The 27,916-nt window shown below is 39.7% G+C and overlaps 1 protein-coding gene across 1 annotated transcript in view; it reads left to right on the forward strand.

Moving 5' to 3' along the window:
- The window catches only part of ap2b1 (adaptor related protein complex 2 subunit beta 1), a 284,654-nt gene that overhangs the window by 53,848 nt on the left and 202,890 nt on the right, over positions 1-27,916 (forward strand). The window contains exons 6-8 of the mRNA XM_059972980.1: positions 4,232-4,422; positions 9,224-9,445; positions 17,199-17,319. Of these exons, the coding sequence (XP_059828963.1) occupies positions 4,232-4,422; positions 9,224-9,445; positions 17,199-17,319 (534 nt within the window). The remainder of the gene's footprint in view (positions 1-4,231; positions 4,423-9,223; positions 9,446-17,198; positions 17,320-27,916) is intronic.

The following is a 27,916-nucleotide window of genomic DNA, read 5'->3' on the forward strand; positions in this document are numbered from 1 at the left end:
AGAACATGAGATGAAGAATCCTTGAAAGTGAGTTCTCAGGTTGTGGGAACAGTTCAGTGTTGGGGCAAAGTGCAAGTGAACTTATGAAGTTATTCCCTCTTATTCTAGGGCATGATGACTGAGGGGTAATGACCGTTCCTGAAGCTAGTAGTGTGAGTCCTGAGGCTCTTGTACCACCCTCCTGATGGTAGCAGCGAGAAGAGAGCATGTCCGTGGTGGTGGGGGTGGGGTTGTCTCTGATGATGGATGCTGCTTTCCTGTGACAGTATTTCTTGTAGATGTACTCAAACATGGGCAGGGCTTGACCTGTGTTGGACTGCGACATATCTACTACTTTTTGTAGGATTTTCCATAAGATCATAAGATATAGGAGCAGAATTAGGCCATTTGGCCTATTGAGTCAGCTCCCCCAATTCATCATGTTTGATCCATTTTTCTTCTTCGCTCCAATCTCCTGTCTTCTTCCCATGTCTGTTCATGCCCTGACCAATCAGAACTCTGTGTTAAATATACATAAAGGCTTGGCCTCTGCAGCTGTGGTAACAAATTCCCCCTCTATTCTGAGGGCATGACCTCTGGTCTTAGACTCTCCCACTAGGAAGCATCCTCTCCACATCCATTTATCAAAACCTTACACCATTCGATAGCTTTCTATGAGGTCACTCCTCATTCTTCTGAATTCCTGCAGATACAGGCCCAGAGCCATCAATGGTCTTCATATGACAAGTCATTAAATCCTGGAATCATTTTTGTGAACCTCCTTTGAACCCTCTCCAATGGAAGCACATCCTTTCTAAGATAAAGGGCCAAAACCCGCTCACAATACTCCCAAGTGAGGCCTCACCAGTGCTTTATAAAGGCTCAACATGCTTGCTTTTATATTCCAGACCTCTTGAAATGAGAGCAAACATCGTATTTGTCTTCCTCACCACAGACTCAACCTGGACATTAACCTGCACAAGGACTCCCTTTGCACCTCAGATTTTTGTAAATTCTGTCCATTTAAAAAAATAGTCTACCGTTTCTATTATTTCTTCTATGAAAGTACATGACCATACACTTTCCGACACCGTATTCCATCTGCCATTACTTTGCCCATTCTCCTTGTCTAAGTGCTTCTGTAGCCTCTCTACTTCCTCAAAACTACCTGATCCTCCAGCTATCTTAGTATCGTCTGCAAACTTTACAACAAAACCATCATTCAGATCTTTGCCATTTAACTTAAAATGAACACGTACAACAAGCTGGAGGAACTCAGCAGGTCGGGCAGCATCCATGGAAACGAGCAGTCAACGTTTGGAAAGGTATTGTCCGACCTGCTGAGTTCCTCCAGCTTGTTGTATGTGTTGATTTGACCACAGCATCTGCAGTGTACTTTGTGTAACTTAAAATGAAGCAGTCCCAACACAGACCCCTGTGGAACACCACAAGTCACCGGCAGACAACCAGAAAAGGCTTCCTTTATTCCCACTTGTTGCCTCCTACCAATCATGAGGCCAATCCTTGCTAGAATTTTCCTGTAATACCATGGACACTTGTATGGATCTTTGCTTTCCAGATGTCCCAGGGTTGAGTGAACAGTGGTGTGTGAAGAAACAGACAGGGTTAATATTTCAGCTTATTAATTTTTTTTTGGAAATGGATAAAATTATAATTCAAACCAAGTAGGTGCATGTGTAGAGCCAGAATGTGGAAAGAACAAAGAGATAGAATGAAGACAAAGAGAAGAACCAGTGATATAATTGGTGTTATTGGCCACCGAGAGATGGTGGTAAAAATCTGTTAATTATGGCTGTTCGTCAGAAGATGAGATGAAAATTGAGGAGAGAGAAATAAATTAATAAAAACAGTGAGGGTGGGGGAGGGGCCGATATGCGACCGTTGCATGGAGTCTGAGCAAAAAGAGTGCTGGAAACACTCCCCACACTGGGCAGCCCATGTGAAGAGAGTAAACCAGGTGAACATCAAGTTGATGACTCTATGATACAAACTGACAAGGCTGAATTAGTGAATTCAGCGTTGATTCCCAAGGACTATAACATCCCTTAGCTTAAATGGGCTTCGAGGAGGCATTTAGATTTTACTCAATGCTCATTACCATTACCATTCTCACTGGCTAATAACAAACAGATTATAGTTCCATATTTAGTGTACCAGAGCAGAGTAATCTCACTAAAAATCGGTGTTGCCAGATCAGTATTCACTTCACTCTATAGGTCAAGTATGGCTCACCATGGTTCATTTCTCCAAGGAAGAGGCCCAGGTAGAGTTCTGTACCAAGAGATAAAAAAAATTAATCTTATCGTGTGGTTCTTCAGAGAATGTGGAGCAACAGAAATGCTATATGAATTTTAATTAAAACAGAACCACATTTCCAATTGCATACTGGAAGATTAGACAAAGCACATCAATTCTCTTTCTTATATTCTTCAAGATTAAAAAATGCTGGCTTAGACCCAGAAGCTTATGGTTTTAAGGGTCTCTTCAGATGATGACTTTCTATCATAGAACTGAGAGTTTTCTAAGTTGAACTGAGGGAAAATGTTTTTTTTAAATCTCAATTTGGGTGTAAAATATTCACAAGCACAATGAGAACCTTGTTGTGCCTTGTTTATCTTTAATTACCATCACTAGAAAACAAATTATTGAGATGTTTTCTCATATGTGAACTTTACTTAGTCAGCTGTAACATTCTCACACAGTGATGACTGAACCTCAAAATTGCTTTCTTATCTGCGAAAGGCATTTGCAAGTACCGAAGTATTGGATCAATGTAAATTCTGCTTACAGCTCAAAGTTCAGTAGTGTTTGTACTAGTTGTGTTTCATGCATTAAAATGTGATGTTTCTTAATGTATGGATATTTTATGGTATAAGTGAAGCCAGAAAGAAAATGGCTTTGGAATCAGGCACTGGTGAAGTAAGCAGGATATAATATTGTTGCTCTGTGCTATGGAAGGCAGCCAATACAGCAGAGATAAAATGCAGTGGAATGGAAAATATCTGTGTATTGTGTGAATCAATGCAAAATACTGGATGCAACTTTATTGTCATGGACATATAATCCATATAGTATATCTAGGGTATAAATGCCATGAAAGTTAGTTTCATGAATAGTGTGTTCCTCAGTAGAAGTGGACATGGGTCCACTGCTGGTATTTAGCCTGGAAATGGTATGGAGCTGCATTTGAAATTGGAAAGGAAAATTTAGTTGGTTTGTGTAATATGTTTTGTTTAGTATTTTGATTTATTTAGCAGCTTTTCTGACCTTGTTGCTCCATAACTAGTATAATATTTTTGAAGTTTAATTGTAATAAAGGAAAATATTGACTTCCACACAAAACAACATGAGAAAATTGCCTACATAAATTGTCTTCAATGTTAATGGTGGTATAAATATTGTTATGGATATAGGTAATGACTGCAGTGCACTTATTTGAAATAGTTTATAATATTTGATGAGAGGGCTCAGGAGCTTTAGTTTAATGTGTCATCCATAAGACTGCAGATGCTGGAACTCTGCACAAGTGTCTGGAGTGCCATAGAGATGGGGTTGCTACCACTCAGTTCAGCTGATATCTTAGTCTTGCATTTCTGTATCCAGCCTCCTCCTCAAATCTTGGGCAACATGCACACAGGATTGCAATATTTCCTATTGTGGCGAGCATTTGGTCCATAATGACAGACGAGGAAGCTTGTTAACTCGACAACCGTTTTATTGTGATAAATGCAAAACAGACTGGGCACCATGACCCGGAGAGTGAACCCAACCAGTCTCAAACAGACAGGGGAGGTGACCATCACATACCCTGGTTACGGTTAAGGTAACCCACAAATATACAAGCAAATCCAAGCTAAAATGTAATAATAAATGAACTGCATTTCCCCCCCCCCCCCCCGCCGCCATAATCCCACAAAGGCATTTTAACACATGAACAATAGACAGTGCTAGTCATTAGAAATGCAGGAATGGGCTGTCAACCCCCCCCCCCCCCCACAGCGTCACAATATATTTGAGACTAATTTTGTGCTGCACATGTTAGAGTGTATATATGGCTTCATCACTGACAATGCATCTGTATATAATCCAACAAACTATATGATGAAAAAAGACAAAGTTGACATCCCGCATTGACACTGATTTGAAATATTCACTATATAAACCAAGGAATTGATTTTGAAGGCTGTGTTTTAAAACGCATTTTAAATTTTCTTCTGATATCTTTTCACAGGTGGTTGCAAATGCTGTGGCTGCTCTATCTGAGATCAGTGAATCGCATCCAAACAGTAACCTACTTGACCTCAATCCTCAGAATATTAACAAACTCATCACCGCCCTCAATGAATGCACTGAATGGGGTCAGATCTTTATTCTTGATTGCTTGTCAAACTACAATCCCAGGGATGAACGTGAGGCACAGAGGTGAGTTCACATCTAATGCAATGGCTGATGTCTTAAGCTTTGTCATAAGGAGGTGGTCAAGAAATGATATGATGTTTAAGGTGGATGGCAAGAGGGGTCCAACGGTTAAAACTTGTATTTATGTAACTTGAGAAACACATTTCAAGGCACTACTGGGACCAATATCACAGATAGAGAATATTGGGGAAACTGCAATTAGGCAGGCAGAGTTATAGGACGCAAGGTGCGTTTTAAAGGAGGAAAAGAAAGCATAAGGACTTAGGGTTACCAGGAGATTAGCAGGTCAAACTAGATGTCAGGGGTGGAAGAATTTTGGAATGAACAAAGGATCAGACTGGAGGAGTGCAAATGTTTTAGAGAGTTGCAAGGAAGAAGTTATAGGGAAGGATGAAGTCATGGAGGATATAACTTTTGAGCTCCATGTTAAACAGTTCATCAATCTGAGGGGTAATTGGAGAAAAGACCTTGATGTGAGTCATCACAGGAGTAGCAGAAACTTGCATGATCCTTTATGAAATACAGAAAGGGAGCAGTCATATGTTGGATGATCAGGTGTAGGGGTAATGATGGCATTGATTAGAGTTTCAGCTGTGGAGAAACTGAAGCAAAGGAATGTGGGCCAAAAGTGGAAATGAACAATTCTGGATACGTGAGCCAAAATTTCTCATGGTGTCAAATATTACATCAAGAATGAAAACAGTTGCTCGGGAGAGGAATAAACTGAGCAGCTAGTGAACAGAGTTTGTGACAGAAAATCAAAGACAACAGATTTGTGCCTTGTGCTGTATATGTAATTGGAAGAACATTTTGCTCACTCAGGACGTGATGTTGAATAGTCTGATTTGGTTTCGACATAAGGTGATTAGGGTGAGCTTGGTGTTTTCTGTTGATTTGTGGAAGTTGACCGTTTTTAGCTAATGTTCTTGAGCAATGGGGGAGCAAAGACAGATCCTTGTGGAGGTAGAGGTAATAGTGCAAGAGCTTAAAGTGCAGCTGTTGCAGGTGATTGTTGGCAAGGAATAAATAGATTAAAAATGAAAATAAGCAGCTGGCCCTGCCCAGGAGAGAGGATTTCAGAGTACGATGGAGTGATTAACTTTGTCAAAGGTTGCAGAAAATTCAAGTAGGTTCCATGTGCGATGGTTAACCTTTACACACAGACAATGTCATGAATGACTTGCATCAGAGCCATTTCATCAATGTGGTAGTGGTAGACTGATGGGAGATTATGATTTTATGGCTGTTAATCTAAATTCTGAAAGGAATGACCTGCAATGTGCTTCGATTTTGAGCTGAACTTTCCATTTCTTGAGCTGATCTACGCATGGTTTAGTAATGAAGGTCAGTCACGATACTGGATTACGAAATGATTGTCATTGGAACACAGTCCCACATCTGTTGTCTTTACCACAATTATGCTTCACTGACTTATATTGCTATAGTCCTCATTTCTGCACTGTTGCTTAAAGTTTTTTGAAATTTATCAGTGTGCTATAGTAGTGACTATGCCTTCTCAGTAAATTGCATTTGCAAAGCATTGTCCATATAGTGGCACTGACTTTCCCTTAGTGAGATTAGCATTGCCTAATTGAAAAATGAATTAGTAATGACTTTTAATCCTACAATTACAATATTGCTATAGCTTTCAATTTATTATTAATTTTGCTTATTAGTATGAATTAATTGTTTGTACAGAATTCTTCATGTGTTTGCTTAGATATGCAAACAGCTAAAGAATTTATTGTACTCCCTATCGTCAGATTAAACATTGATTTTGTCACTACAAATCTGAAAGCTTTGTTAGTATAATGCAACACCAATGCAGCTGGATCTAAGCTAATGCCACTGTGCTGCTTACCAAATTGCATCTGGCCAATGCAGTAGTAGATTTCTGAAATATTTCCAGCCATTGAAATATTTTTTCCAGTAAGATCAAGTAGAATCCCAAGTCATTTTGTAAGTATATTAGGAACAAACAGTAGCTTGGGAAAGAGTTGGTTCCCAAGAGGTAATTCACATTTGGAGCCAGGCGATGTGGGCAAGGTCCTGAGCAAATGCTTCTTATCTGTATTCTCTAAATTGAAGGATGTGAAGGAATTCAGAGAAGGGGTTGATGGTCTGGATTAAAAAAGTGAAGGCGTTAGATGTCTTGGAATGCATAATGGTGGATAAAACCTTAAGGACAGATGTGTTCTCTTCCTCAGTATTATGAAAAATAAGAAAGAAGGTTGTTGGAGCCCTCATGGAGATTTTTGCATCTGTGTTAGCCACAAGTGAAGTATCAGAAGACTCTTCCTTTATTTAAGGACATTAGGGATGAACCAGTTAACAAGCCAGAGAGTTGTTTAGCAGTGGTAGGAAATTTGTTGGACAGAATTCTCAGGGGCAGGATTTGCGTCCATTTGGAAAAGTAAGGACTAATTTGTAATAGTCAATATAGCCTTATGAGAAAAAGTCCTATCTCACTAATTTGATTATCTTTTTGAATAACAAAGGAGATTAATGAAGGCATATGAATGTAAATTTTTGTAAGGCATTTGATAAGGTCTTGCATGGTAGGCTGGTTCAGAAGGTTAAGGTCCATAGGACCCGAAGCAAGTTAGCTAATGAGATCCAAAATTTGCTTGAGGAGGCAGTAGATAATACTGCAAGGATGTTTTCCTGATTAGAAGTCTGTAATGGCAGGGATTGGTGCTGAGGTCTTTGCTGTCTGTGATGTAAATTAATTACTTAAGTGTGAATGTAAGAGGCATAATTAGTATGTTTGGTGATGACACAAATGGTGGTGTGGACAGCAAGGAAGATTATCTAAGGCTACGGCAGAGTATGGATTAGTGGGAAAGATGGGCAGATGTAATTTAAGCCCCCCCCCCCATTAAAAAAGAGATGGAGTATTTTGGGAAATCAAATAGGGGCAGGGCAAACACAGTAAATAATGGAGCATTAATGAATAGAGAAACTTACGGTAGCCCATCTGTTTCAATGTTATTCAGAGATGCTCTTCTGCACACTACTGTTGTAATATGTGGTTATTTGAGTTACTGTTAGCTTGAATCGGTCTGGCTGTTCTCCTCTGACCTCTCTCATTTATAAGGCATTTTCACCCACAGACCTGCCCTCACTGGATTTTTTTTTCATCATGCTCTGTAAATTCTATGGACTATTATGCATGGAATTCTAGGAGATCAGCATTTTCTGAGATACTCAAAACTTGTCATCTGGCACCAACAATCGTAGCACAGTCAAAGTCACTTAGATTATATTTCTTCGCCCCTCTGGTGTTTGGTCTGACCATGTCTGCCTGCTTTTATGCATTGAGTTGTTGCTACATGATTAGCTGATTAGATATTTGCATTAATGAGCTGTTGTATGGGCATGCCTAATAAAGTGACCACTGAGTGTATGTTGCAACTTTACAAAATGCTGGTTTGATCTCTCTCAGAGTATTGTGTACAGTTCTTCTCGCCATTCTGTAACAGGGATGTCAGAGTACCTGAGAGAGTACAAGAGAGATTCACCAGAGTGGTCCCTAGATTAGAGGACTTTATTTAGTTTTGGGTAATAGATTGGACAGGCTGGGCTAGTTCTCTGTGGAGCAAAGAGAGCAGAACAGTGACCTGATAAAAGTATATAAGATTATTGGAGACATAGATGGTTAAAATCTTATTTATTTATTTATTTATTTATTGATTGGTTGAGATATAAAGTTGAATAGGCCCTTCCAGCCCTTCGAGCCGTGCTGCCCAGCAATCTCTCAATATAATCCTACCCTAATCATGGGACGATTTGCAATGGCTAATTTGAATTGTGGGAGGAAACTGGAACACCCAGAGGAAGCCCTCACAGTCATGGGGAGAACGTACGAACTCCTTACAGGCAGCAGCGGAAATTGAACCCGGGTCGATGGTATTGTAAAAACATTGTGCTAACTACTACACCACCCCTACTTTTCCCATGGTAGGTTCTCAAAAGTAGTAAGGTATAGATTTGAGGTGAAAGGATGGAGTTTTAAAGGGGAGATGAGAGGTAGGTTTTACACAGTGGAGTTACATCTGACATGAGTTACTTTGTTAAAGAGCCATTAAGATGAGCACTTAAGCAAGTAGGGCTCAGAAGGATATTTTCCTACTATGGGCATATCTCCAGTTAGTTTGGCATGGACATATTGACCGAAGTATTAATTCTGTGTTGCGATTCTATAATACAGACTTTAGTGGAACCAAATTTTAAAAGCAGAATGAAACATGAAATTCCATTGTATCATTCCTGCAAAATGTATTTACAAGCTTAAGTTTCTACCTTGTAGTGTTTTAAGTTAAACTTGAATTATGACTGAAGTGGACCTTTGGAAACCACTCAGGCTTTTAAGCTGAGTGTAATAGCAGATTGTGTATTCTGTCCATAATGTAATCAACATCCCTCCTGTGAGTTGATTATAATAGTACAGTTCCCCCTACATACTGAAAGGGAAGGACATTCTATGGGAGAACTTGCATATGAATAGACAAAATCTTGTGCCACTGAAAAGCAGCTTCCATAAATGTTCATTTATTCCATGTCTTATCTGTTGATTTTATAAATCAAGTAGAGTTGTTTTCATGTGAGCGAGACTGGGAGAACAAACCAACCCTGAATACTAATCAACTAAATACTGTACTTAACCAAAATTTCTTCTGGACTTAGCTCCAAATTAGTGCACGTGCCACTCTGAATTACATGCCATGGATCAGCTTTAATTTGTGAAATATGTAGGGAAAGGCTCTGTTGAAGATTAATAAAGGCTTTCTATTTTCCTTGCTAGTATCTGTGAGCGGGTGACACCACGACTTTCCCATGCTAACTCTGCAGTTGTCCTCTCGGCTGTGAAAGTGCTGATGAAGTTTATTGAGCTCCTTCCCAAGGATTCTGAATATTACAACACCATTCTGAAGAAGCTTGCTCCTCCCCTGGTCACCTTGTTGTCTGGGGAACCTGAAGTGCAGTATGTGGCTTTGAGAAATATTAATCTTATTGTGCAGAAAAGGTGAGCGTGGGTTGGGCGTGGTTTTATTGCATTTTTGCTGTTTCCTGTAAGTTTGTGTTTGTACCTGGCATCAGATTTTTGAGTTGATGTTTCACAATCCCATGAGCCACCACCTTCATCCCTACCTTTTCCCGGTGTTCTCAAACTAGAGGATCTCTTCTTTCCAACATTTGTATCTACTTCCCTCAGCATATGCAAATGGAAGGCCTCTGCAGAAAATGAAATTTCACTTCATCACCTCACCCTAAGTCTGCAGGCTCCATTGTCTTCTTGGCTCCTTAAAAAGTTGCCAAACTGAGACAGCCTATGGTTATTGTGCTATTAGGATCCTGGACTCTCCAGCCCCTCAGCGCCCTATGCCACAGATTACCATGTTGTAGTGCCTCTTTACATGGCTAGGCACCTCTGTATGTTATCAGAGAATAAGAAGGAAACTATTAAATCTCTCTTATGTTGTTCAGCCAACTGACTACATCCTTTTTTTCCTCAAATGTATAATAAAAATGTAATTCATAGGTGAGCACACTTGTGGAATGTTTTATAGATGATGTTCTATCTCAGAGATGTTGGTAGACCAAGAATCTCATTACTACCTGATAACATGCTATCACCTTGTAGAACATAGCTTTCTGGAGCAGGATTATGAAGTATTGGTACATTGAACTATAAAGATTTTATATTACCTTGTATTGCTTCATTAGAGTTGCAAACACTTTTGGAAATGTATTTCCAATTCATTGAGGCAGATTGACTCTATCCTGGGACCAAAACAACTTCCATATTGAACATAGAGCAGTCCAGCACAGTGTGGGCCCTGAGATCCATTATGCTGTGCCAACGTATATAAACCTACCTTGCAATCAATCTAACCTTTCTCTTCTACACAACCCGTAACTTTGCTGCATTTTTCTTTAATCCATATGCCTTTCTAAAAGTTTTTTTAAATGTCCCTATTGTATTAACCTCTACCACCACCCCAGCAGTGTATTCTAAGTATCCACAACTCTGTTTGAAAAAAAACCTACCTCTGACATCTCCTCTAAACTTACCCCCAGCCTCCTTAACTGGATGTCCTCTGGTGTTGGCCACTGTTAACCCTGGGGAAAAAGGTGCTAGGTGTCTACTCTAGCTCTGTCTCTCATAATCTTATATACCTCTATCAAGATGCCTCTCATTGTCTGTTGCTGGGAAGAGAATGGCCCTAGTTCATGTAGCCTTTCCTCATAAGATATGTTCTCTAATCCAGCCAGCATCCTGATAAACCTTTGCTCCTTCTCTAAACCTTTCATATGCTTCCAATAAGGTGACCAAACTGAACACAATATTCTAAGTGTGGTATAACTGGAGTGTTAGAAAGCAACAACATTACCTCATAGTTCTTGAACTTAATCCCCCTACTAATGAAGGTCAGCACATTTTACACCACTTGAATTAGCATGTCAACTTGCATGGCAACTTTCAGAGATCCCTGGACTTGTACACCACCTTCAGGTTCACATTTACTGCATATCTCTTTGTAACATACAACAATCTTCTACACTATCTCCATTACCTAACCTTAATGTCATCTGCAGACTTACAAACCTGCCCTTTCACTTACTCATGTAAGTCATTTATAAAAATCACAGGGAAGTGGTCCCAGAGTTGATTCTTGTGTAATACCACTAGGGATGGGCCTGCAAGCAGAATACTCTCATCATCTACCACCCTCTGCCTTTTGTAGGCAAGCCAATTCAGAATCCAGGCATCCAATTTTCCATGAATCCCAGGCCTCATGACTTTCCAGATGAGTCCACCATGGGAATTCTTGTCAAGTGTCTTACTAAAATCAATATACAGCACATCCACCACTTTACCTTCATCAATTTGTTTAATCACTAGAAAAATTCAATCAAGCTTGTGAGGCATTACCTACCCTGACTGTCTCTAATAAGACTAGGATGTTTCAAATGCTCAGAGATTGTATCCTGAAGAATTTTCTCCAACAGTTTGTCTACCACAGATACAAGACTCAGTGGTTTATAATTCCCAAGATTATAGCTATTTCCTTTCTTGAACAACAGTACAATATTTGCCATCATCCAATCCTCCAGTACCACTCCTGTACTCCTGTGCTCAGGGAGGATGCAAAGATCATGGTCAACTCCCCCCCAGCAATCTCTTCCCCTGTTTCCAGTAGTAACCTGGGTTAGATCCTGTCTGGTCCCAGAGGTTTATCTGTATTAATGTTTGTCAAAAGCTCCAACTCTACCTCCTTTTTAAGCTCAAATTGGCCTGTACTACTCTGACCTCACATTTATCAAAGTCACTCTCCTTGGTGAACACTGAAGCAAAGTATTCATTAAAGAATCCTTTGCCTCCAGATACATAGTGCTGTTCATCCCCGGGTGGTGTTACGCTCAATGTAGTAATCCTCCCGTACATCATATACAGTGCCTATAACAAGTATTCAACCCATTCCCCCCCCCCCCCACCAAGAAGTTTTCATGTTTTATTGTTTTACAACATTGAAATACTGTGGATTTAATTTGGCTTTTCTTTTAACACCGATCAACAGAAAAAGGCTCTTCTATGTCAAAGTGAAAACAGATCTCCACAAGGTGATCTAAATTAATTACAAATATAAAACACCAAGTAATTGATTACGTAAGTATTCATCCCCACCCCCCTTAATATGACAAACCAAATCATCACTGGTGCAGCCAACTGGTTTTAGAAGTCACGTAATTAGTAAAATTGAGATCACAGTGTGCAGTCAAGGTGTTTCAGTTGATTGTAGTAAAAAAATACACCTGTATCTGGTGAGTCAGTATCCTGGTAAAAACTACACCTTGAAGACAAAAGAACACTCCAAGCAACTCTGTCGAAAGGTTATTGAAAAGCTCGTTCGGAGATGGATACAAGAAAATTCCCAAGTCACCGAATATTCCTTGGAGTAGTTAAGTCAATCATCAAGAAATGGAAAGTATATGGCACAGCTGTAAACCTGCCTAGAGTAGGCTGTCCTCAAAAACTGAGCAACTGTGCAAGGAGGGGACTAGTTAGGGAGTCCATGACAACTGTAGAGAGGTTACAGGCTTCGGTGGCTGAGATGGAGGAGACTATGCATACAACAAGTTGCAGCTTCGTGGGAGACTGGCAAAGAAAAAGCCAGCATTGAAAACTTACATGAAATCTCAGCTAGAGTTTGCTAGGAGGCATGTGGGAGATTCTGAAGTCAGCTGGAAGAAGATTCTATGGTCTAATGAAACCAAAATTGAGCTTTTTATCCGATCAGACTAAGCGCTATGTTTGGTGTAAGCCAAACACCACACATCAAAAACACACCATCCCTACTGTAAAGTATGGTGATGGCTGCATTATGCTGTGGGAATGTTTCATTACAGCAGGCCTTGGAAGGCTTGTGAAGGTAGAGGGTAAAATGAATGCAGCAAAATACAGTGAAATCCTGGACGAAAACCTGATGCAGTCTACAAGAGAAATGTGACTTGGGAGAAGATTTGTTTCCATCAAGACAATGACTTCAAGCGTACACAGTAATGGCTTAAAAACAAGTTAATGCCCTGGAGTGGACAAGTCAGGATCCAGACCTCAATCCAATTGAGAATTTGTGGCTAGACTTGAAAAGGGTTGTTCCCTCATGATCCCTGTGCAATCTGACAGTGCTTGAGTAGTTTTGTAAAGAGGAATGGGGAAAAAATTGTCCAAATGTGCAAAGCTGATAGATACCTATCCACGCAGACTCGAGGCTACAATTACTGCCAAAAGTTCATCTACCTAATACTGGCTTGAAAGGGGTGAGTAATTATGCAATCAATTATTTTGTTTAATAACTGTAATAAATTTAGACCAATTTGTAGAAGTTTGTTTGCGGTTTGATACGAAAGAGTCTTTCTTTTATGTTGATCAGTATCAAAAAAGCCTAATTAAATCCACTGTGATTCAATGTTGTAAAACAATAAAGCATGTCTCCATGATACACTCCCATTCTGTGGCTAAGATACTGTCCCTGATAGTAATGCTACTCCCTTACCTCTTTTACCTTCCTTCCCTCCCTTTTTGAAACACTTAAATCCCAGAATATCAAGCAGCCAGGTCTCTATAATGGCCACAGTATAATTATTTCATATACTGATCCATGTTGTAAATTCATCAGCCATATTCTTAATATTTCTTGCATTTAAGTAACCACATTTCAACCCATCCAACTGGCTGTATTTGTGCCCTATCCACTGCCTATCCTTCCTCACAGTTTCTGGGCACATTGCATCTCCCTTTACATGCAAAGCTCCATCATCTGACCTATCACTGTGGTTCCCATCCTCCGGACAACCTAGTTTAAACTCTCCAGAACAATTCGAGCAAACCTGCCCACAAGGCCATTGTCTCTTTTGAGTTCAAGTCTCACCCAGCCCTTTTTTTTTAAGTGGGTCATAACTTCCCCAGAAGAGATCCTAATGATCCACAAGCCTGAAATCCTACCCCCTGCACCGTCTTTAATGTGCATTTGTCTATATAGTTTCCTGTTCTTAATCCGCTATGATGAGAATTAAATATTTAATTGAATATTGTCTATATTCACCTATCACCAAGTGTATGCTGTTCTTTCAAAATGAAACAACTCCACATTAATATAATTGTATAGTATCGAATTTTTTTTAAAATTCCTGCTCTTATAAAGTGGTGCATCTTAGTGAATCACTGCTTAGGTACACCAATTCATGCAGATGTTGAATTTTCTTACAAATGTATAATTATCTCCAAATTAGTGTAACTCCATTACCAGTTCAATGGAATACTGGTAACTCCATTACCAGTACTGTACCCAGAGAATACAGTGTGGGTACAGTATAGGTTTTTGTACATTTAAAACCCAACAGTGAACTTGATGGAAAATTCCATGCTGCGACTTATTTCTCTTCCAATTTTGGTTGTAGCACTGCTATCTATAGTGCTTCCTGTAAGTAGCTCAACAAAGAAGACTATTGATCTTATTAAGCAACACATGCAAAATGCTGGAGGAGGTCAGCAGGTCAGGTGGCATCACTGGAAATGAATAAACAGTCACCGTTTCAGGCTGAGACTCCTTATTAACTGAGGGAAGCCAGTGGGCTACAAACATCAGATTTTCTTGCTTACTTAGCTGAAGACAAACATTTACCATACAAGGGCAGCCGTTTTCTTTCCTTACAAAAACACTAGTTAACTAGTGTGTTTGACAGTGTGATAAATTTTCACGGTAACAATGATAAATGTTAGCATTGTGATTGTAATTAATCGAATTCATAAACTGCCACACTGAGATTTGAGCTTGTATTTTGGTTTAATTGTTGCCTGTATGATGTATTGAATGCAACTAAACTGTACTTAATACATTTGAAACCTGTCAAGGAATCACAGCACGCAAACCTGATAGCAAATTCCACACCACACCAGTAGGGATGTTGGAACTTAATGTTTTCATTATCTTCGCGCTCTCCCAGCATCACAGAGGTTGGCTAAGCCAACAGTTTGTGAGTCAAACTAGAGACCTCTTTGGTCAATGTATTCTGCTGCACACAGTGGAAATTCACTTTGAATTAATAGCTACTGTTCCTATGTTGTAGTGTAGACTTGACACAAAATCACAGATCTTCAATCACAGTTCTAATCTTCCAGCCCACTGCCCCTCTTGGGTAATAGAGTTTCACTCATCTTTTTTTTTAGGAAATACATTGTAAAATATGTTTTTAAATTTTTTCTTTTAAAAACACTGGTTCTCTGCAGACCTTTTTTTTAGAGTTAGTGACTTCTCTGAATGTTTCAAACTGAAGCAAATATGTTTTTCTCTCTTTGCCTTTCTGAATTTTTACTTATCTGCTATTCATTCTCTGGGGATTGAACTGAATATTCAGAGCACACCTGGTAACATTTCTGACAGAAACATTATGGTATCTTAGTTATTCTAATCAGCCCAGGGTTTTGTTGCAGTTCATTCTTCAACTATCATCTGCGGGTTTTCCTTAATTATTTACCATAGTGATTACCTGTGACTCCACCGTCACAAAAATGAATACAGGAAAAACTCCACCGATCTACTATTTCCTCTTACAGAAATCCTAATGGTCCGGCTTTCAGTTTGCAGCTGATGTTTTCTGTGCTCCCACTAAACTCACTTGGGCCCCTTTACCTACACTTCTTTTAAACTTGAATGTTTTCTTGAAAGTTTATCACACTGTAGCGTAAAATTGCAATGCGGGAGAGCAGGTTCGAGGATCCAATGAGTGAAACAGAAGGCACAAATTTAAAAATGGGTACATTAACTGTTTATTTAATACTGAACAGTGAAACACTAAACCAGGTATCTAGCTTAAAAAAAAGTGTTTGTCTAAACTACTAAAACCATTATACTGTACATTTGGTTACCTTTTAATTGAACAGGTACTCTGCTAAATCTCCCTGATTTATAAAGCCGAAGAACTAAGCATGCTATGAACAGATACTTAACTAAATAAATGTGGTGGGGGCGGGGGGGGGGGGGTCGTCTATATTTTCAATGCTGTTTTCCAGTGGTCCTTCTGGGCTGGTCATGAATTCAGCCTGAAGTGGGTCCTGTGAATGGTAGGAAAGAAAGAGGGCGTACCTCTTGCATGAGCTAGTTATAGCCCAAAAGGCGCCCAGAACATGAAATAGGTGCTGTGGCATGCAAGCCAACCAATGGGGAAAAGAGCATTGCAAACTTTAAATGAACCAATCACTGACCAGCATGACAGAAGCAGCTTTTGACCAGCAAATAAGTTGTGCCTCCGCATGACAAAAAATCCTAAAACAATACACCAAAACAATTACATGGACTACATCCAAAAAAATGAGTAACATCCAAAACAATAACATTCAGAAACTGTGCTAGTCTAATAATGACTGATAATTCAGCCCTCCAAAGTACCAAGGGTGCTGGATGATCAGAGATCTATTGTAAATGAGCTTTATCTATTTTTGTTAAGAATTTGAAGGACTAGAGTGGAGGTTTTTTCATTATATTCTGTTTTACACATTGTTCTTTGCACACTGGAGTATACTCACATTGCTTGAAAGAGCTGCTATAGGATCTTTTCTATCTGGCTGAGCGGCAAAGATTTAATTCCCCCCCTCCTCCCATATTTAGCCTCCGCATATCCAGCAATCCTTCAGTACCAGAGAGTGAGTTATGATTCCGCATTTGAATTCTGGAAGGATCTTGATATTGCAACCTGAGGCAAGTGTACATTAAATTATGCATAACTAATACATTTTTTATAACAATTATGCAACTTCCTTTCTGTAACAGACATTTGGGAGGAACACAGAAAACCTTTCTAATTCATCCCTTGTTTCCTTGAGGGAATACCTTTGCACTCAGCAGCTGGAGGTGTAAACAGTCAATTGCAGTACTTTTGGAAAATAATAGATACAGAGGTATCAATTTCAATTTCAATTATGAAATTTCATCACATCAGAGCCAATTCCTTCAAGCTTTTTAATATAAAAAGTTAGCATGGATTTAACTTGCAGATAAGTAAAGGTCCTGATGAAGGGTCTCGGCCCAAAACTGCAACAGTTTATTCCTCTTTATGGTTGCTGCCTCACCTGCTAAGTTCCTCCATCATTTTTGTGTGTGTTCCAGCATCTGCAGTCTCTTGTGCTTAAGTAAGGACACGGTGTTTGAAGGAACAAAGGATGTATGTGTTTTCTTTTCCCCAGCTGTGCAATAATCATGCATGTTCTCATTTTTCAGACCCGAGATCCTAAAGCAAGAGATAAAGGTGTTCTTTGTGAAATACAATGACCCAATATATGTAAAACTGGAGAAACTAGACATAATGATTCGCCTTGCTTCTCAGGCCAACATCGCTCAGGTCTGTATCTTGTAATGCAACAAGCAGGCATGTTCTTATTGTCTGTCTGATAATGAGGGAAAGGGTTTAGGTTTAAAACGGGAAGCATTACAAGTAAAGGAAGATGTAATCTGAAATATCCTTGAAGGAAAACATGCTTGACTCTTTTGTGACCATGAATTTATTTAAAATCTGAAATTTCCACATGGTAGAATGTTATTCGGAGCTAACTTGGTATCAGAAATTATTCATACATCTTGATTTGCCTTAAACTATAGTATTCACTGTTGTTCATGCTGTCCTCTTCCACACCCAATGCTTCACTTCAGTGAGGACAGTCTTACAAACCTCCCTCATACTTGCCTTAAGCCAATCACTATAATTCCAGAAAAGGATTACCCATAATCCTTCTGGGATGCTTTTGCAGGTCATTCTATTCAGCTCTAGATGCTTTTTGTTCATACAGGCAGTCCTTGGGTTAAGCAAAGCTTCCTTATTTGGTAATTGTCCGTAAGCCAGCTGTCCAGAATAACCTATGTATGTTGCATTACTATACATACTCTTGCTGTAAACCTCCCATCAAATAATCACCATTACACCAAACTATTAGAATATATTACATGGCATCCAGCCATTAATAAATACCATGAAACATATTATTGTTGTTATTACTATCTTCAGAAATGTTTTAAAATGTGAGGGTGAATTGTCATGTTAGGTTTTTCCTAGCAATAAAGCCTGTATATAGCTGTGGGGTCCCATTCACATGCGTTTTCAGGTGTGTTCGAATCTGCTTTTCCATGATTTTTTTCAGTCCATAAATCACATGGATGTCTTGTACTTCGTTTAGATGAGTTAAAATTTAATTCCTTTGAATCTACAGTATAAAAGCATCTTTATTTCCAAATGGAGATGCACACCGGCTTCAGGAGAAATGTGTCTCCTCTCCACCAATTCATCATCTACAGTTAGCACCGTTTCGAAACTCAGGTTCCTTCACATCATTATTTCACAGGAACTCATGGGACAACCATTAACTCCTTTATCAACAAAAATACTCAGCGGGGATGTAGTTCTTACCAAGTACATTTACTACCAAAGTGTGTACTGTATACTATATACAAACTTGAGATTCATCTTCTTACAGACAGCCACAAAACATAGAAACTGAATAGAACACACTGCGGGGGGCGGTAAGAAAAGAACAAATCGTGTAATCAGATGAAACTCGGAACTAAAGTTCATGTTAGTGAGTCTACAGTCGCAAAGCTAGTTCGTGGCTGTAGCCAGTCCAGGAGCCCATTAGTTGCAGGCTGCAGGTTCAGTTCAGCACAGAGACAAGTAAACCTTGGGGAGGAGCTAGCTGTACACCAACCTGTACCTGGCTTCTGATCCCAACATCCTGAGCTTTTCAGTCTGTCCTTGCATTTAAATCGGCCAAACATAGGTTTGTTCTTCACTCTCCGGCCCAGGACGTGCCACTTTGATTTGGATCCAATTCCACTGCAGTAATGGCCAAACATTGGCTCATTCCTTGTTCTCGAGCCCGGGACCCTCCACCTGGATTTGGCCATACACGTCCTTTTCAATCTGGCCTGTGCTTAAATCGGCCAAACATTGACTCATTCCTCTCTCTGGGACCCAGGCCCTGCCGCCTTGATTCAGCCTTTCTGTAGCATACTACAACTTACTGTGTCTTCGAATCTCCAGTTCACACTGCAAAAATGCCAGGTCATGGAGGTGGTTCAAAAGCACAACTCTGAAAGGAAAGTTACAGACTACTTACTGATTGCAGAGAAATAGGGCTGTTTGTAGATTTGTTTGCTGTTAGTAAGCATTGCTTTGTCTCACCAGCGCCATCCTAAACCGGAAGATAGAAGTAGAGTAAAATTCCATTTTCCCCAGAACATACTGGTTCTATTCTACACTGCACAGAGAGCATCCTCACATAAGCTATTACTGTCTAGATTGGTGTAGCATTTTCTCAGAATATACTAAACTACAACTAACTGTCAGTTCAGCTGAAAAGGTCATTGGCTCCAGTTTACCATCACTTCAAGACCTGCATCTGTTCAGGACAAACAAGCGGGCGGGAAAATTATTGTGGATACTACCCACACAGCAAACTCTCTTTTGCTAATGCTCCCTTCTGGACAGTGCTATTAAAATAAATTCTTCACACCACCTTAAAAATTTCTTCTTCCAAGCAACCACTCTAGTTAGACTCAACCCCCTTCCCATTCTTTCCCAATCTTCTACCTATCTAGTCACTGCACTGTAACCACTTTAAATTCTTTTTATAATGCTGTTTACATTATAGCTACATGATGGTATTTATGTACACTACTGTGCGAAACTCTTGGGCACATGTATGTAGTTAAGGTGTCAGAGTTTTGTACAGTATTGTATTTGTCAACATGGAGTGAAGAGCAAGTTTGTAAATCTGGCGGGAGCAAAGGATGTTGGGAATGGTATGGATGGTGCACTGTGGGACAGGTGGCAGAGAAGGAGTGCCAGTGTGGAAGGATGGTGCTGGTGCAGACATACCCAGCCGAGGCACCAGGCAAGGTCATTTGATTCCAAACAGTTGGTTTATTGATCAGTACAGAATGTTTCTGTGATGTTTCCCACTCTCTCCCCTCCCCCTTCTCCTTCTCCTTCCCCTTTTCCCAACTATGATTCCCTTCTCCCTGCCACTCTCAGTCCACAATAGAGACCCTTATCAGAATCAGTTTTATCATCACTCGTATATGTCATGATTTTTATTTTTGTGGCAGCAGTACAGTGCAATACATAAAATTACTGTATTGATGTGCATTCTGTTCCATATTGGTACTTTACCCTCTCTGTATATAATCCTTTATCCTATAATTGTTGAATGTTTTTGTTACATATAGCAGCAAAACACACCATGCAAATTCTTAATATGTGTAATTGTATATGGTGAATCAGGTTGATCCTTGATAAAGTCTATCCTTGATTTCCATTCCTGCCAAAATATCTGTATGCTTGCATTAAATCCAATCTCTCACTGTTTTGTCCCTTAATTTGAACACAATGCACACAATCTGTTACCTCAGCTGGGCAGCAAGCTCTACATTTGTTCTGTTCCAAGGCTGTTAACTGTACATTTACTTTATTCCTCATAAATGCTGGAGCCATTTTGACTCCTTCATTGTTCTTCTTGGCACCCCCATCGCCTGTCCTCTTTGATCTTTCTCTCTGACCTAGACCCTGAAGCTGGGATTATTTGTTCGAGGCCACAGATGCTGCTCAACACACTGAGATTTTTCAGCATTTTATTTCTTGTTCCAGTTTCCAGCATCTGCAGTTCTTTGTGTCTCTGTTCATACATCTCTCTTGCAACCACACCGGTCTATCAGTGACGGAGCCTTCCGAAATTTGCAGTTTTCTTGACTGATTCCTCTCCACCTTAAAATGCCAGGGAGCCATGTGAGAAAATGTCATACTTGGCAAAGTTTTGACCATATGTCAACATTCTGCCAAATGAGCTGAAGTAATTTTTTAATGCAAGTTGTTTGGAAAGCTAGTGGTTCTAAATGTGCAGTGATTCATCTGATAATGGTCCAAGCAGAGGAGTAGGCAGAGCATTAATGCTGGCAGCAGCTAATAAAGCTTTCACCTTGAACCATTTCAATCAGCTGTCTTCTGTTTTTTCTCCTATGCTGTTGCCATACAGAAATTTGAAGAGTAAATAAACTCAGAGGCAGACCATAATCTGGAATGTTCGGTGTGCCTTGATTTGTACAGGGGTTCTGCATGTTCAGGCTTGTTGAGAGTGCTATTTACATTTCAAGCATTCCACAGCTACCACATCCTTGTTGCTTTTTGCAGGGATTTGAGTCAGACATATTCAAGAAAGGATTACTTACAACAGTTATCAGAACTCAGTTTTTGTAAAATTTAGATTATTAAATAAATATTAGCTTGTCAGTAATTGTTATTTAATCTTTGGAGTGTGCTGACAAACTTTGCTGTCTGCATAAAGCAATCAGATTTGCTTATTACTTCTTTAACTCTCTGAATTAAAGGTTAATGGACAGGGATAAAACATTTAGGGCAGTTTTTATTTTTGTGGAATTGTCTTGAGTAATGGCATTTACTGTTCATAGACAATTTAAGAAAGCTGTATTTACTTGATATACAATGTAACCTGACAGTTATCAAAGCAGGCTAGTAAATTTTGTGAATAGACTTTGCATACCTTTTGAAACAGCCCTTCTCACTGGTAAACACTGAGTTCTGTTGCTGACAAACCAATTAATGAGGACAAGTGTACAAGGTGTGGAAATTAGGGTTTCTATTTGGTTAGGGATGATTATCCCTGTGCAGAGTCTTGAGCTGATATGTCGACTGTTCATTTCCCTCCACAGATGCTGCCTGACCCACTGAGTTCCTCCAGTTGTTTGCATTTTGCTTTCTCTTTGGTTTGTTGTTGAAATTATCATGAATGTCTCAAAAATTAATGAGCAAGATATGCTAAGCAGAATTATGGGTTCTAATTCCTCGGATTTCCGAGGAGGCTAGTTTACTTATTAAGGGTAGCCTGATGATGCAGTGTAGAATTAATGTATTGGACTTGAGCTCAAATTCATAAGATCAAATTGCAGCTTAATGATCTGTAGTTTTAAAACAAAAAGACTGGCCTAATAAAGGTTATTACAAAAGTAACAGGTTATCATTAAAGGTCCATCGTTTAGTTCAGGAGAGGAAATCTTCCATTCCTGTGTTGTCTGGCCTTTTTGTGGTTCAAGATCTACAGCAATCTTGTGCCTTTTGAGATATTGGCACAAGAAAATGCAGATGCTGCAATCCAGAGCAATAAACTCACTTCTGGAGGAGCTCGGTGGTAGTGTGCATTGTGTCTCCATTCTACTATAGTACTGTGAATTCACTTCAAGGCATGCCCACATTCAAGTCACAATTTAGTTGTGATTAAAAAATGTTGACCCGCCTTTATCCTCCACAGATGCTGCTTAGTTCTTCCAGCAGTTTGTTTTTAACAGTCTGAAACTGCCTAGGAAGCCAGCATGTTGTGTTATAACTGCCTTGTTAGCAGAAAAAGTATTAAATCTGGCTGACTGCACAACATTAAACAAGGCACTGACTGGTGAAACAACAGCCTGTAATTGAACTTTGAAAATCATACCTGATGGACACTTCTATCACGGTCCCTGAGTGTATCCATTCTCTTGGCAGGGCAGACCGACCAGAGAGAGGGGTACAGTGTTAAATGGGTAGGAAGGAATAATGTTGGGAATCTTGAAGATTGACTGCTGGCTCCATGAAGTCTTGTTGCATTAATTCAAAGTTCAAAGTAAACTTGTTATCACAGTACATGTATGTCACCATATACAACCCTAAGATTCATTTTCTTGTGGGCATACTCAATAAATCCATAATATGATTATAACCATAACAGAATCAAAGAAAGACTGCACCAACTTGGGCAATGGAACAGCTTCTTGATTAGCATCTGCTCACCTCCCTCACTAGTCAGTCAGTCAACATTTAGAACAAATACATATGAAAGGGAGCAGAATTTACTGTGCCTGGGGGACTTTGTTGTTCATCATCAGCAGTAGCATTTCATTTAGCTACCAGTGATAGCTAAAGAACACACCTGCCAAATTGGATCTCTAGCAGTGACTTGATATGAAATAAACTTAATTGATGTATCTGTTGCAGATCCACCTGCCCCAACACCATTGGTGGAATTGACTGCCTTGTTGTGGCTTTTCATTGTTGGAATCACATGCAGTGGATTAGACTCAGCAGATCTAACAGATCAAAAAAAGTTGTAAATAGTATTCCTAACGTCTCATGGATGCTAAATGAAATAACAGAAACGTATACCGCTGTGTCTGTAACCATATAGCCAAGCATTTCCCACACTCCTCCAATACAATTAAGGCAGAGTGTACTGCCCTCGCTGAGGTGTTGTAACATCAAATAGACAGCCAAACTCCATTCAAAAATGACATGATGTAGCCTCCTTGCTCCTTGGTTTTATTGCAGACTCTGGCATGACATTGTGAATAAGTAATACAGTGGAATTACCACATTGTTCCATTCACACAAGTAAATATATACAGATAAGTAAGAACTTTGTTAAATTTCCTGCAGATAAATATGATAAGATTCCAACAAGTAAATACTATGGGTAAGTAGTATGTGTAAATCATTTGCATCTAGATTAGTGTCTAATAAACTTAACAATAACATTCTGTTTCAGCAAAATCTTATTGATACCTTTAGATAGAAACTTTCATTCTTAACATAAACCTTTGGTCTTCTACCAGCCAATGTGCTTTCCTACTTACTACTTCCTGGCTGCACAGGAAGTGACCTAATGCAGATCTGAAACTGCCTATCTCTAAATTAAAGCTGAATGTGCTTAATCATTCAGTGAAAGCAAACCATTTGCCTGCAGGGCAGGACACAGAAGTGTGACCCTTGTTCAGTGGGGACTGCTTAGAGTTGCTGGGAGCAGTGAAAAATAAGTGGTAACTCTGGTAAACGTACAACATCCATGTTAAATGGCATGCAATGGATAGATAAAAGAGATCTTGCAATTTATGAATGGTGGAGTACAATTAAACAACTGTTCTGCAGAGGTGGCTCCAAGTGTATCCTCAGATTCTTTGGACTTGTAATGTGATTGCTAAAGATGAAGCTGAACTACTTGCACACGTCTTCAGCCCAAAGAGCCAAATGGGTGCTCTATATTGGCTTCAGCTACTTTACTGGGATTTCGAGCAATGACTGAGAGTCTGTGCCAGTTCTGTAGCTTTGGCTGTAACCAGTGTTCACCATTTGTTGTATCCAGTATTGAGGCTGAAGCTCTGAAGGTGTCCTCCAGGACCAGCTGCAGCATTTTCTGTTTCATTTTGGATTTTCATTAGAAGCAGCATTTTGCTCTTTGACAAAGTGGTCTCCTTTGGCTCTGTGTTGACTTTATTTATTATGGTTTTCATAAAAATACTGGGGGCCCTTTGCCATGTTAAAAATGCCATGTAATGTACTATTATAACTGAGATGATCCAGTGCTTAGGTTGCATTTCTGAACTTTGAGAGTTCATTTGATGAAGGAAATGATATCAGTGTGAAGAATATGCAATGATCATAGAGATGTTAGCTGAAGGTTGTTTCTGTGTGCTGTGGTGTGGTGTTTGATGTGTAGAGTAGTTTGATGGTATTCGCTGTGAAATGGTGCACAATAACAGCAAACTACTAAATGGTACACTGAAAGGTGATCAAAAACATGATGCTTCAGAAATGGCTGCTTTCTAGAGAGAAGAATGATAAAGATACATCAAATAATTTAAACAAAATTAAGAATGATTTACTCAAAAAATTTGGTTGCATTTTGTTATTTAATCATCAATGGTTAGAGAATGTATCAGAGAGTTGAAGCAGCATAAAATCCCTGGGTAGCATATATTGGATTTTCGAAGATTTCTCTTTTAAACAAAAGCGAAACTGATACCCATTTGCTATAGAATTTTTAAAGATCCATCATTTACTTTGAACAGTATATTCCAGTGTTGCATGCAATTGGAGAATAAGGCAGCATTCTGTTCTTTATGTTACCATGCATTGTCCATATGCTAAACATGTAATGTCAGAATCTGAATTTCACTGCTGCTGCAAATCCTTTGTGACCTTGTTCACTCAGTCACCAATAAGCAATGGCTTGTAACAAGTGGGAAATATGGCCGGGGAGTTCAGGTAACAGAAGTTGCTAGTAGCATCTGTGCAAGAAGCAGTTACAGGGCTGGGTTCTCCCAGTTGTGCCAAATTTCGGGAGCTCTGCAACATGTGTTGCCATGGTGCTGTATGCTGATGGAACGCTGAAGGTGGAGCAAGGGACTTGGTAGCTGTGAAATCTCATGCAGCGCTCACTGACTCTCAGTGTTTGGTCTAAGTGGTTTCATTAGCACAGTTTAATCCTCTGGTTTCTCTTACTCCTTGTCCATTTCCTGGTACTTCCTATTGTAAGAGAAATATACAGGAAATAGTGGGTATGCAGAATCCCATGAGCACATGGATATTTGTTTTGATTAAGGTCCACAGAGCTACATCAAAGAATTTATATGTAGAAGAGTAGTAACTTGGCTGAAGTTATTTATGCTCCTTTCCACTCAATTTTAAGCAACATTACCTTTGTGCAGTTATTCCATACAAACCAGTATCTGTGGATCGAAGCTGATATCTGAGGCACTCCCAGGGTTCTCTCATTATGTCATTTAGAACATACTGCAGAACAGTTCAACTCAGGAACAGGCCCTTCAGGACGTGATGCTGTGTCAAACAAATTAGGTTAATAATCAAATGCCCAATTAAATTAATCCCTTCTGCCTACATGACGTCTGTATCCTTCCATTTCCTGTGCATTCATGTGCCTATTTGCCTTTTGAAAGTGGCTATCATATTTGCTTCCACCATCACCCAGGCATCCACCACTCTCCATGTTTTTAAAAAAGAGAAAACATTTGCCACACACATCGTCTTTAAATTTATTCCATCTCTCCTTAAGTGCATAGACCATAAGACATTGGAGCAGAATTTGGCCATTTGGCCCATTGCGCCTGCTCCACCATTCAATCATGGCTCATGCTTTTTTTCCTCTTCCTCAGACCCACTCCCTGACCTTCTCCCTGTAACCTTTGATGTCATGTCCAATGAAAAACCTGTCAAGCTCTGCCTTAAATACACCCAACAACCAGGCCTCCACAGCTGCCTATGGTAATAAATTCCAGAAGTTCACCGCCTTCTAGCTAAAGAAATTTCTCTGTATCTCTGTTTTAAATGGACATCCCTCTATCCTGGGACTGTGCCCTCTTGTGGGTTTTGACTCTCCCACCATGGGGTACTTCCTTTCCACATCTACCATGTCTAGGGCTTTCAACATTAAAAACGTTTCAATGAGATCCCCACTCATCCTTCTGAATTCCAGTGAGTACAGACCCAGAGCTATGAAACCTTTCTCGTATGATAACCCTTTCATTCCCAGAATCATCTTTGTGAACCTCCTCTGAATCCTCTCCAATGCCAGCACATCTTTTCTTAAATGAGGAGCCCAAAACTGTTCACAATACTCAGGTGAGGTCTCACCAGTGCCCTATAAAGCCTCTGCCTCACAACCCTGCTCTTGTATCCAAGACCTCTTGAAATGGATGCTAACATTGCATTTCTTACCTCCGATTCTACCTTCAAATTAACCATTAGGTTGTTCTACACAAGGACTCCCAAGTTTTTTGCATCTTAGGTTTTTTGGATTTTCTCCTTGTGGTGAACTACAAATACCTGTCTGGACAGCCCCCACAGACCCCGGTATAAGGCGATTGGAGACACAGTCTCCAGGATGTAGTGGGATGGTCAATTGCTGCTTGTTCTTTCTTCCAGCCAATAAAAGCCTATATCTCGCCTCACGTCTCCAAGAGTTATTGATGGTGCATCACTCCTCTTTTAGAAAATACACTGCACATTCTACCAAAGTGTATGACTGTGCATTTTCCAACTTTGTACTTCATTTGCCACTAAGTCCTTCTGCAGTGTAGCTATTTCCTCAACACTACCTGCCTCTCCACCAATCTTTGTATCATCGGCAAACTTGGCAACAAAGCCATCTATTCCCATCATCTAAATAATTGATATATAGTGTAAAAAAAAAAGCAGTCCTAACACCACCCCCTGTGGAACTCCACTAATCATTGGCAGTCAACCAGAAAAGGATCCTTTTATTCCCACTCACTACCTTCTACCAATCAGCCAACATTCAAACCATGTCACTAACTTTCCTGTAATACCATGGGCTCTTAATTTTGTCAAAGGTCTTCTGAAAGTCCAAATATACATAATCCACTGCATCTTTATCTATCCTACTTGTAATCTCCTCAAAAGAATTCCAACAGGTTCATCAGGCAAGATTTTCCCATAAGGAAACCATGCTGACTTTATCCCATCTTTGTCCTGTGTCATCAAGTACTCCATAACCTCATCCTTAACAATTGACTTGAGTATCTTCCCAACCACTGAGGTCGGCCTAACTGGTCTAAAAATTTCCTTTCTGATGCCTTCCTCCTTTCTTAAAGAGTGGAGTGACATTCACAATTTTCCAGTCTTCTGGCACCATGCCAGAGTCCAATGACTTTTGAAAGGTCATTACTGATGGCTCCACAATCTCTACCACTGTCTCTTTCAGAACCTTAGAGTGCAGTTCATCTGACTCGGGTGACTCACGTACCCTTAGGTCTTTCAGCTTATTGAGCACCTTCTCCCTTGTAATAGTAACTGCATTCACTTCTCTTCCCTTCAACATCTTCCATAGTGAAGACTGATATAAAATACTCATTTAGTTCATCTACCACCTCCTTGTCCTCCATTATTATTTCCCCAGCCTCATTTTCTAGCGGTCTTATATCCACTGTCATCTCTTTTTTTTACACACTTGAAAAAGCTTTTGCTGTCCACTTCGACATTACTTGCTTGCTTTCATATTTCATCTTTTCCCTCCTAATGACTCTTATAGTTGCTCTCTGTTAGTTTTTAAAAGCTTCCCAATCCTGTCTTCCTACTAATTTTTAATTTTTAA

The sequence above is a fragment of the Hypanus sabinus genome, chromosome 6 (assembly GCF_030144855.1).
Source record: "Hypanus sabinus isolate sHypSab1 chromosome 6, sHypSab1.hap1, whole genome shotgun sequence".
Lineage (NCBI taxonomy): Eukaryota > Metazoa > Chordata > Chondrichthyes > Myliobatiformes > Dasyatidae > Hypanus > Hypanus sabinus.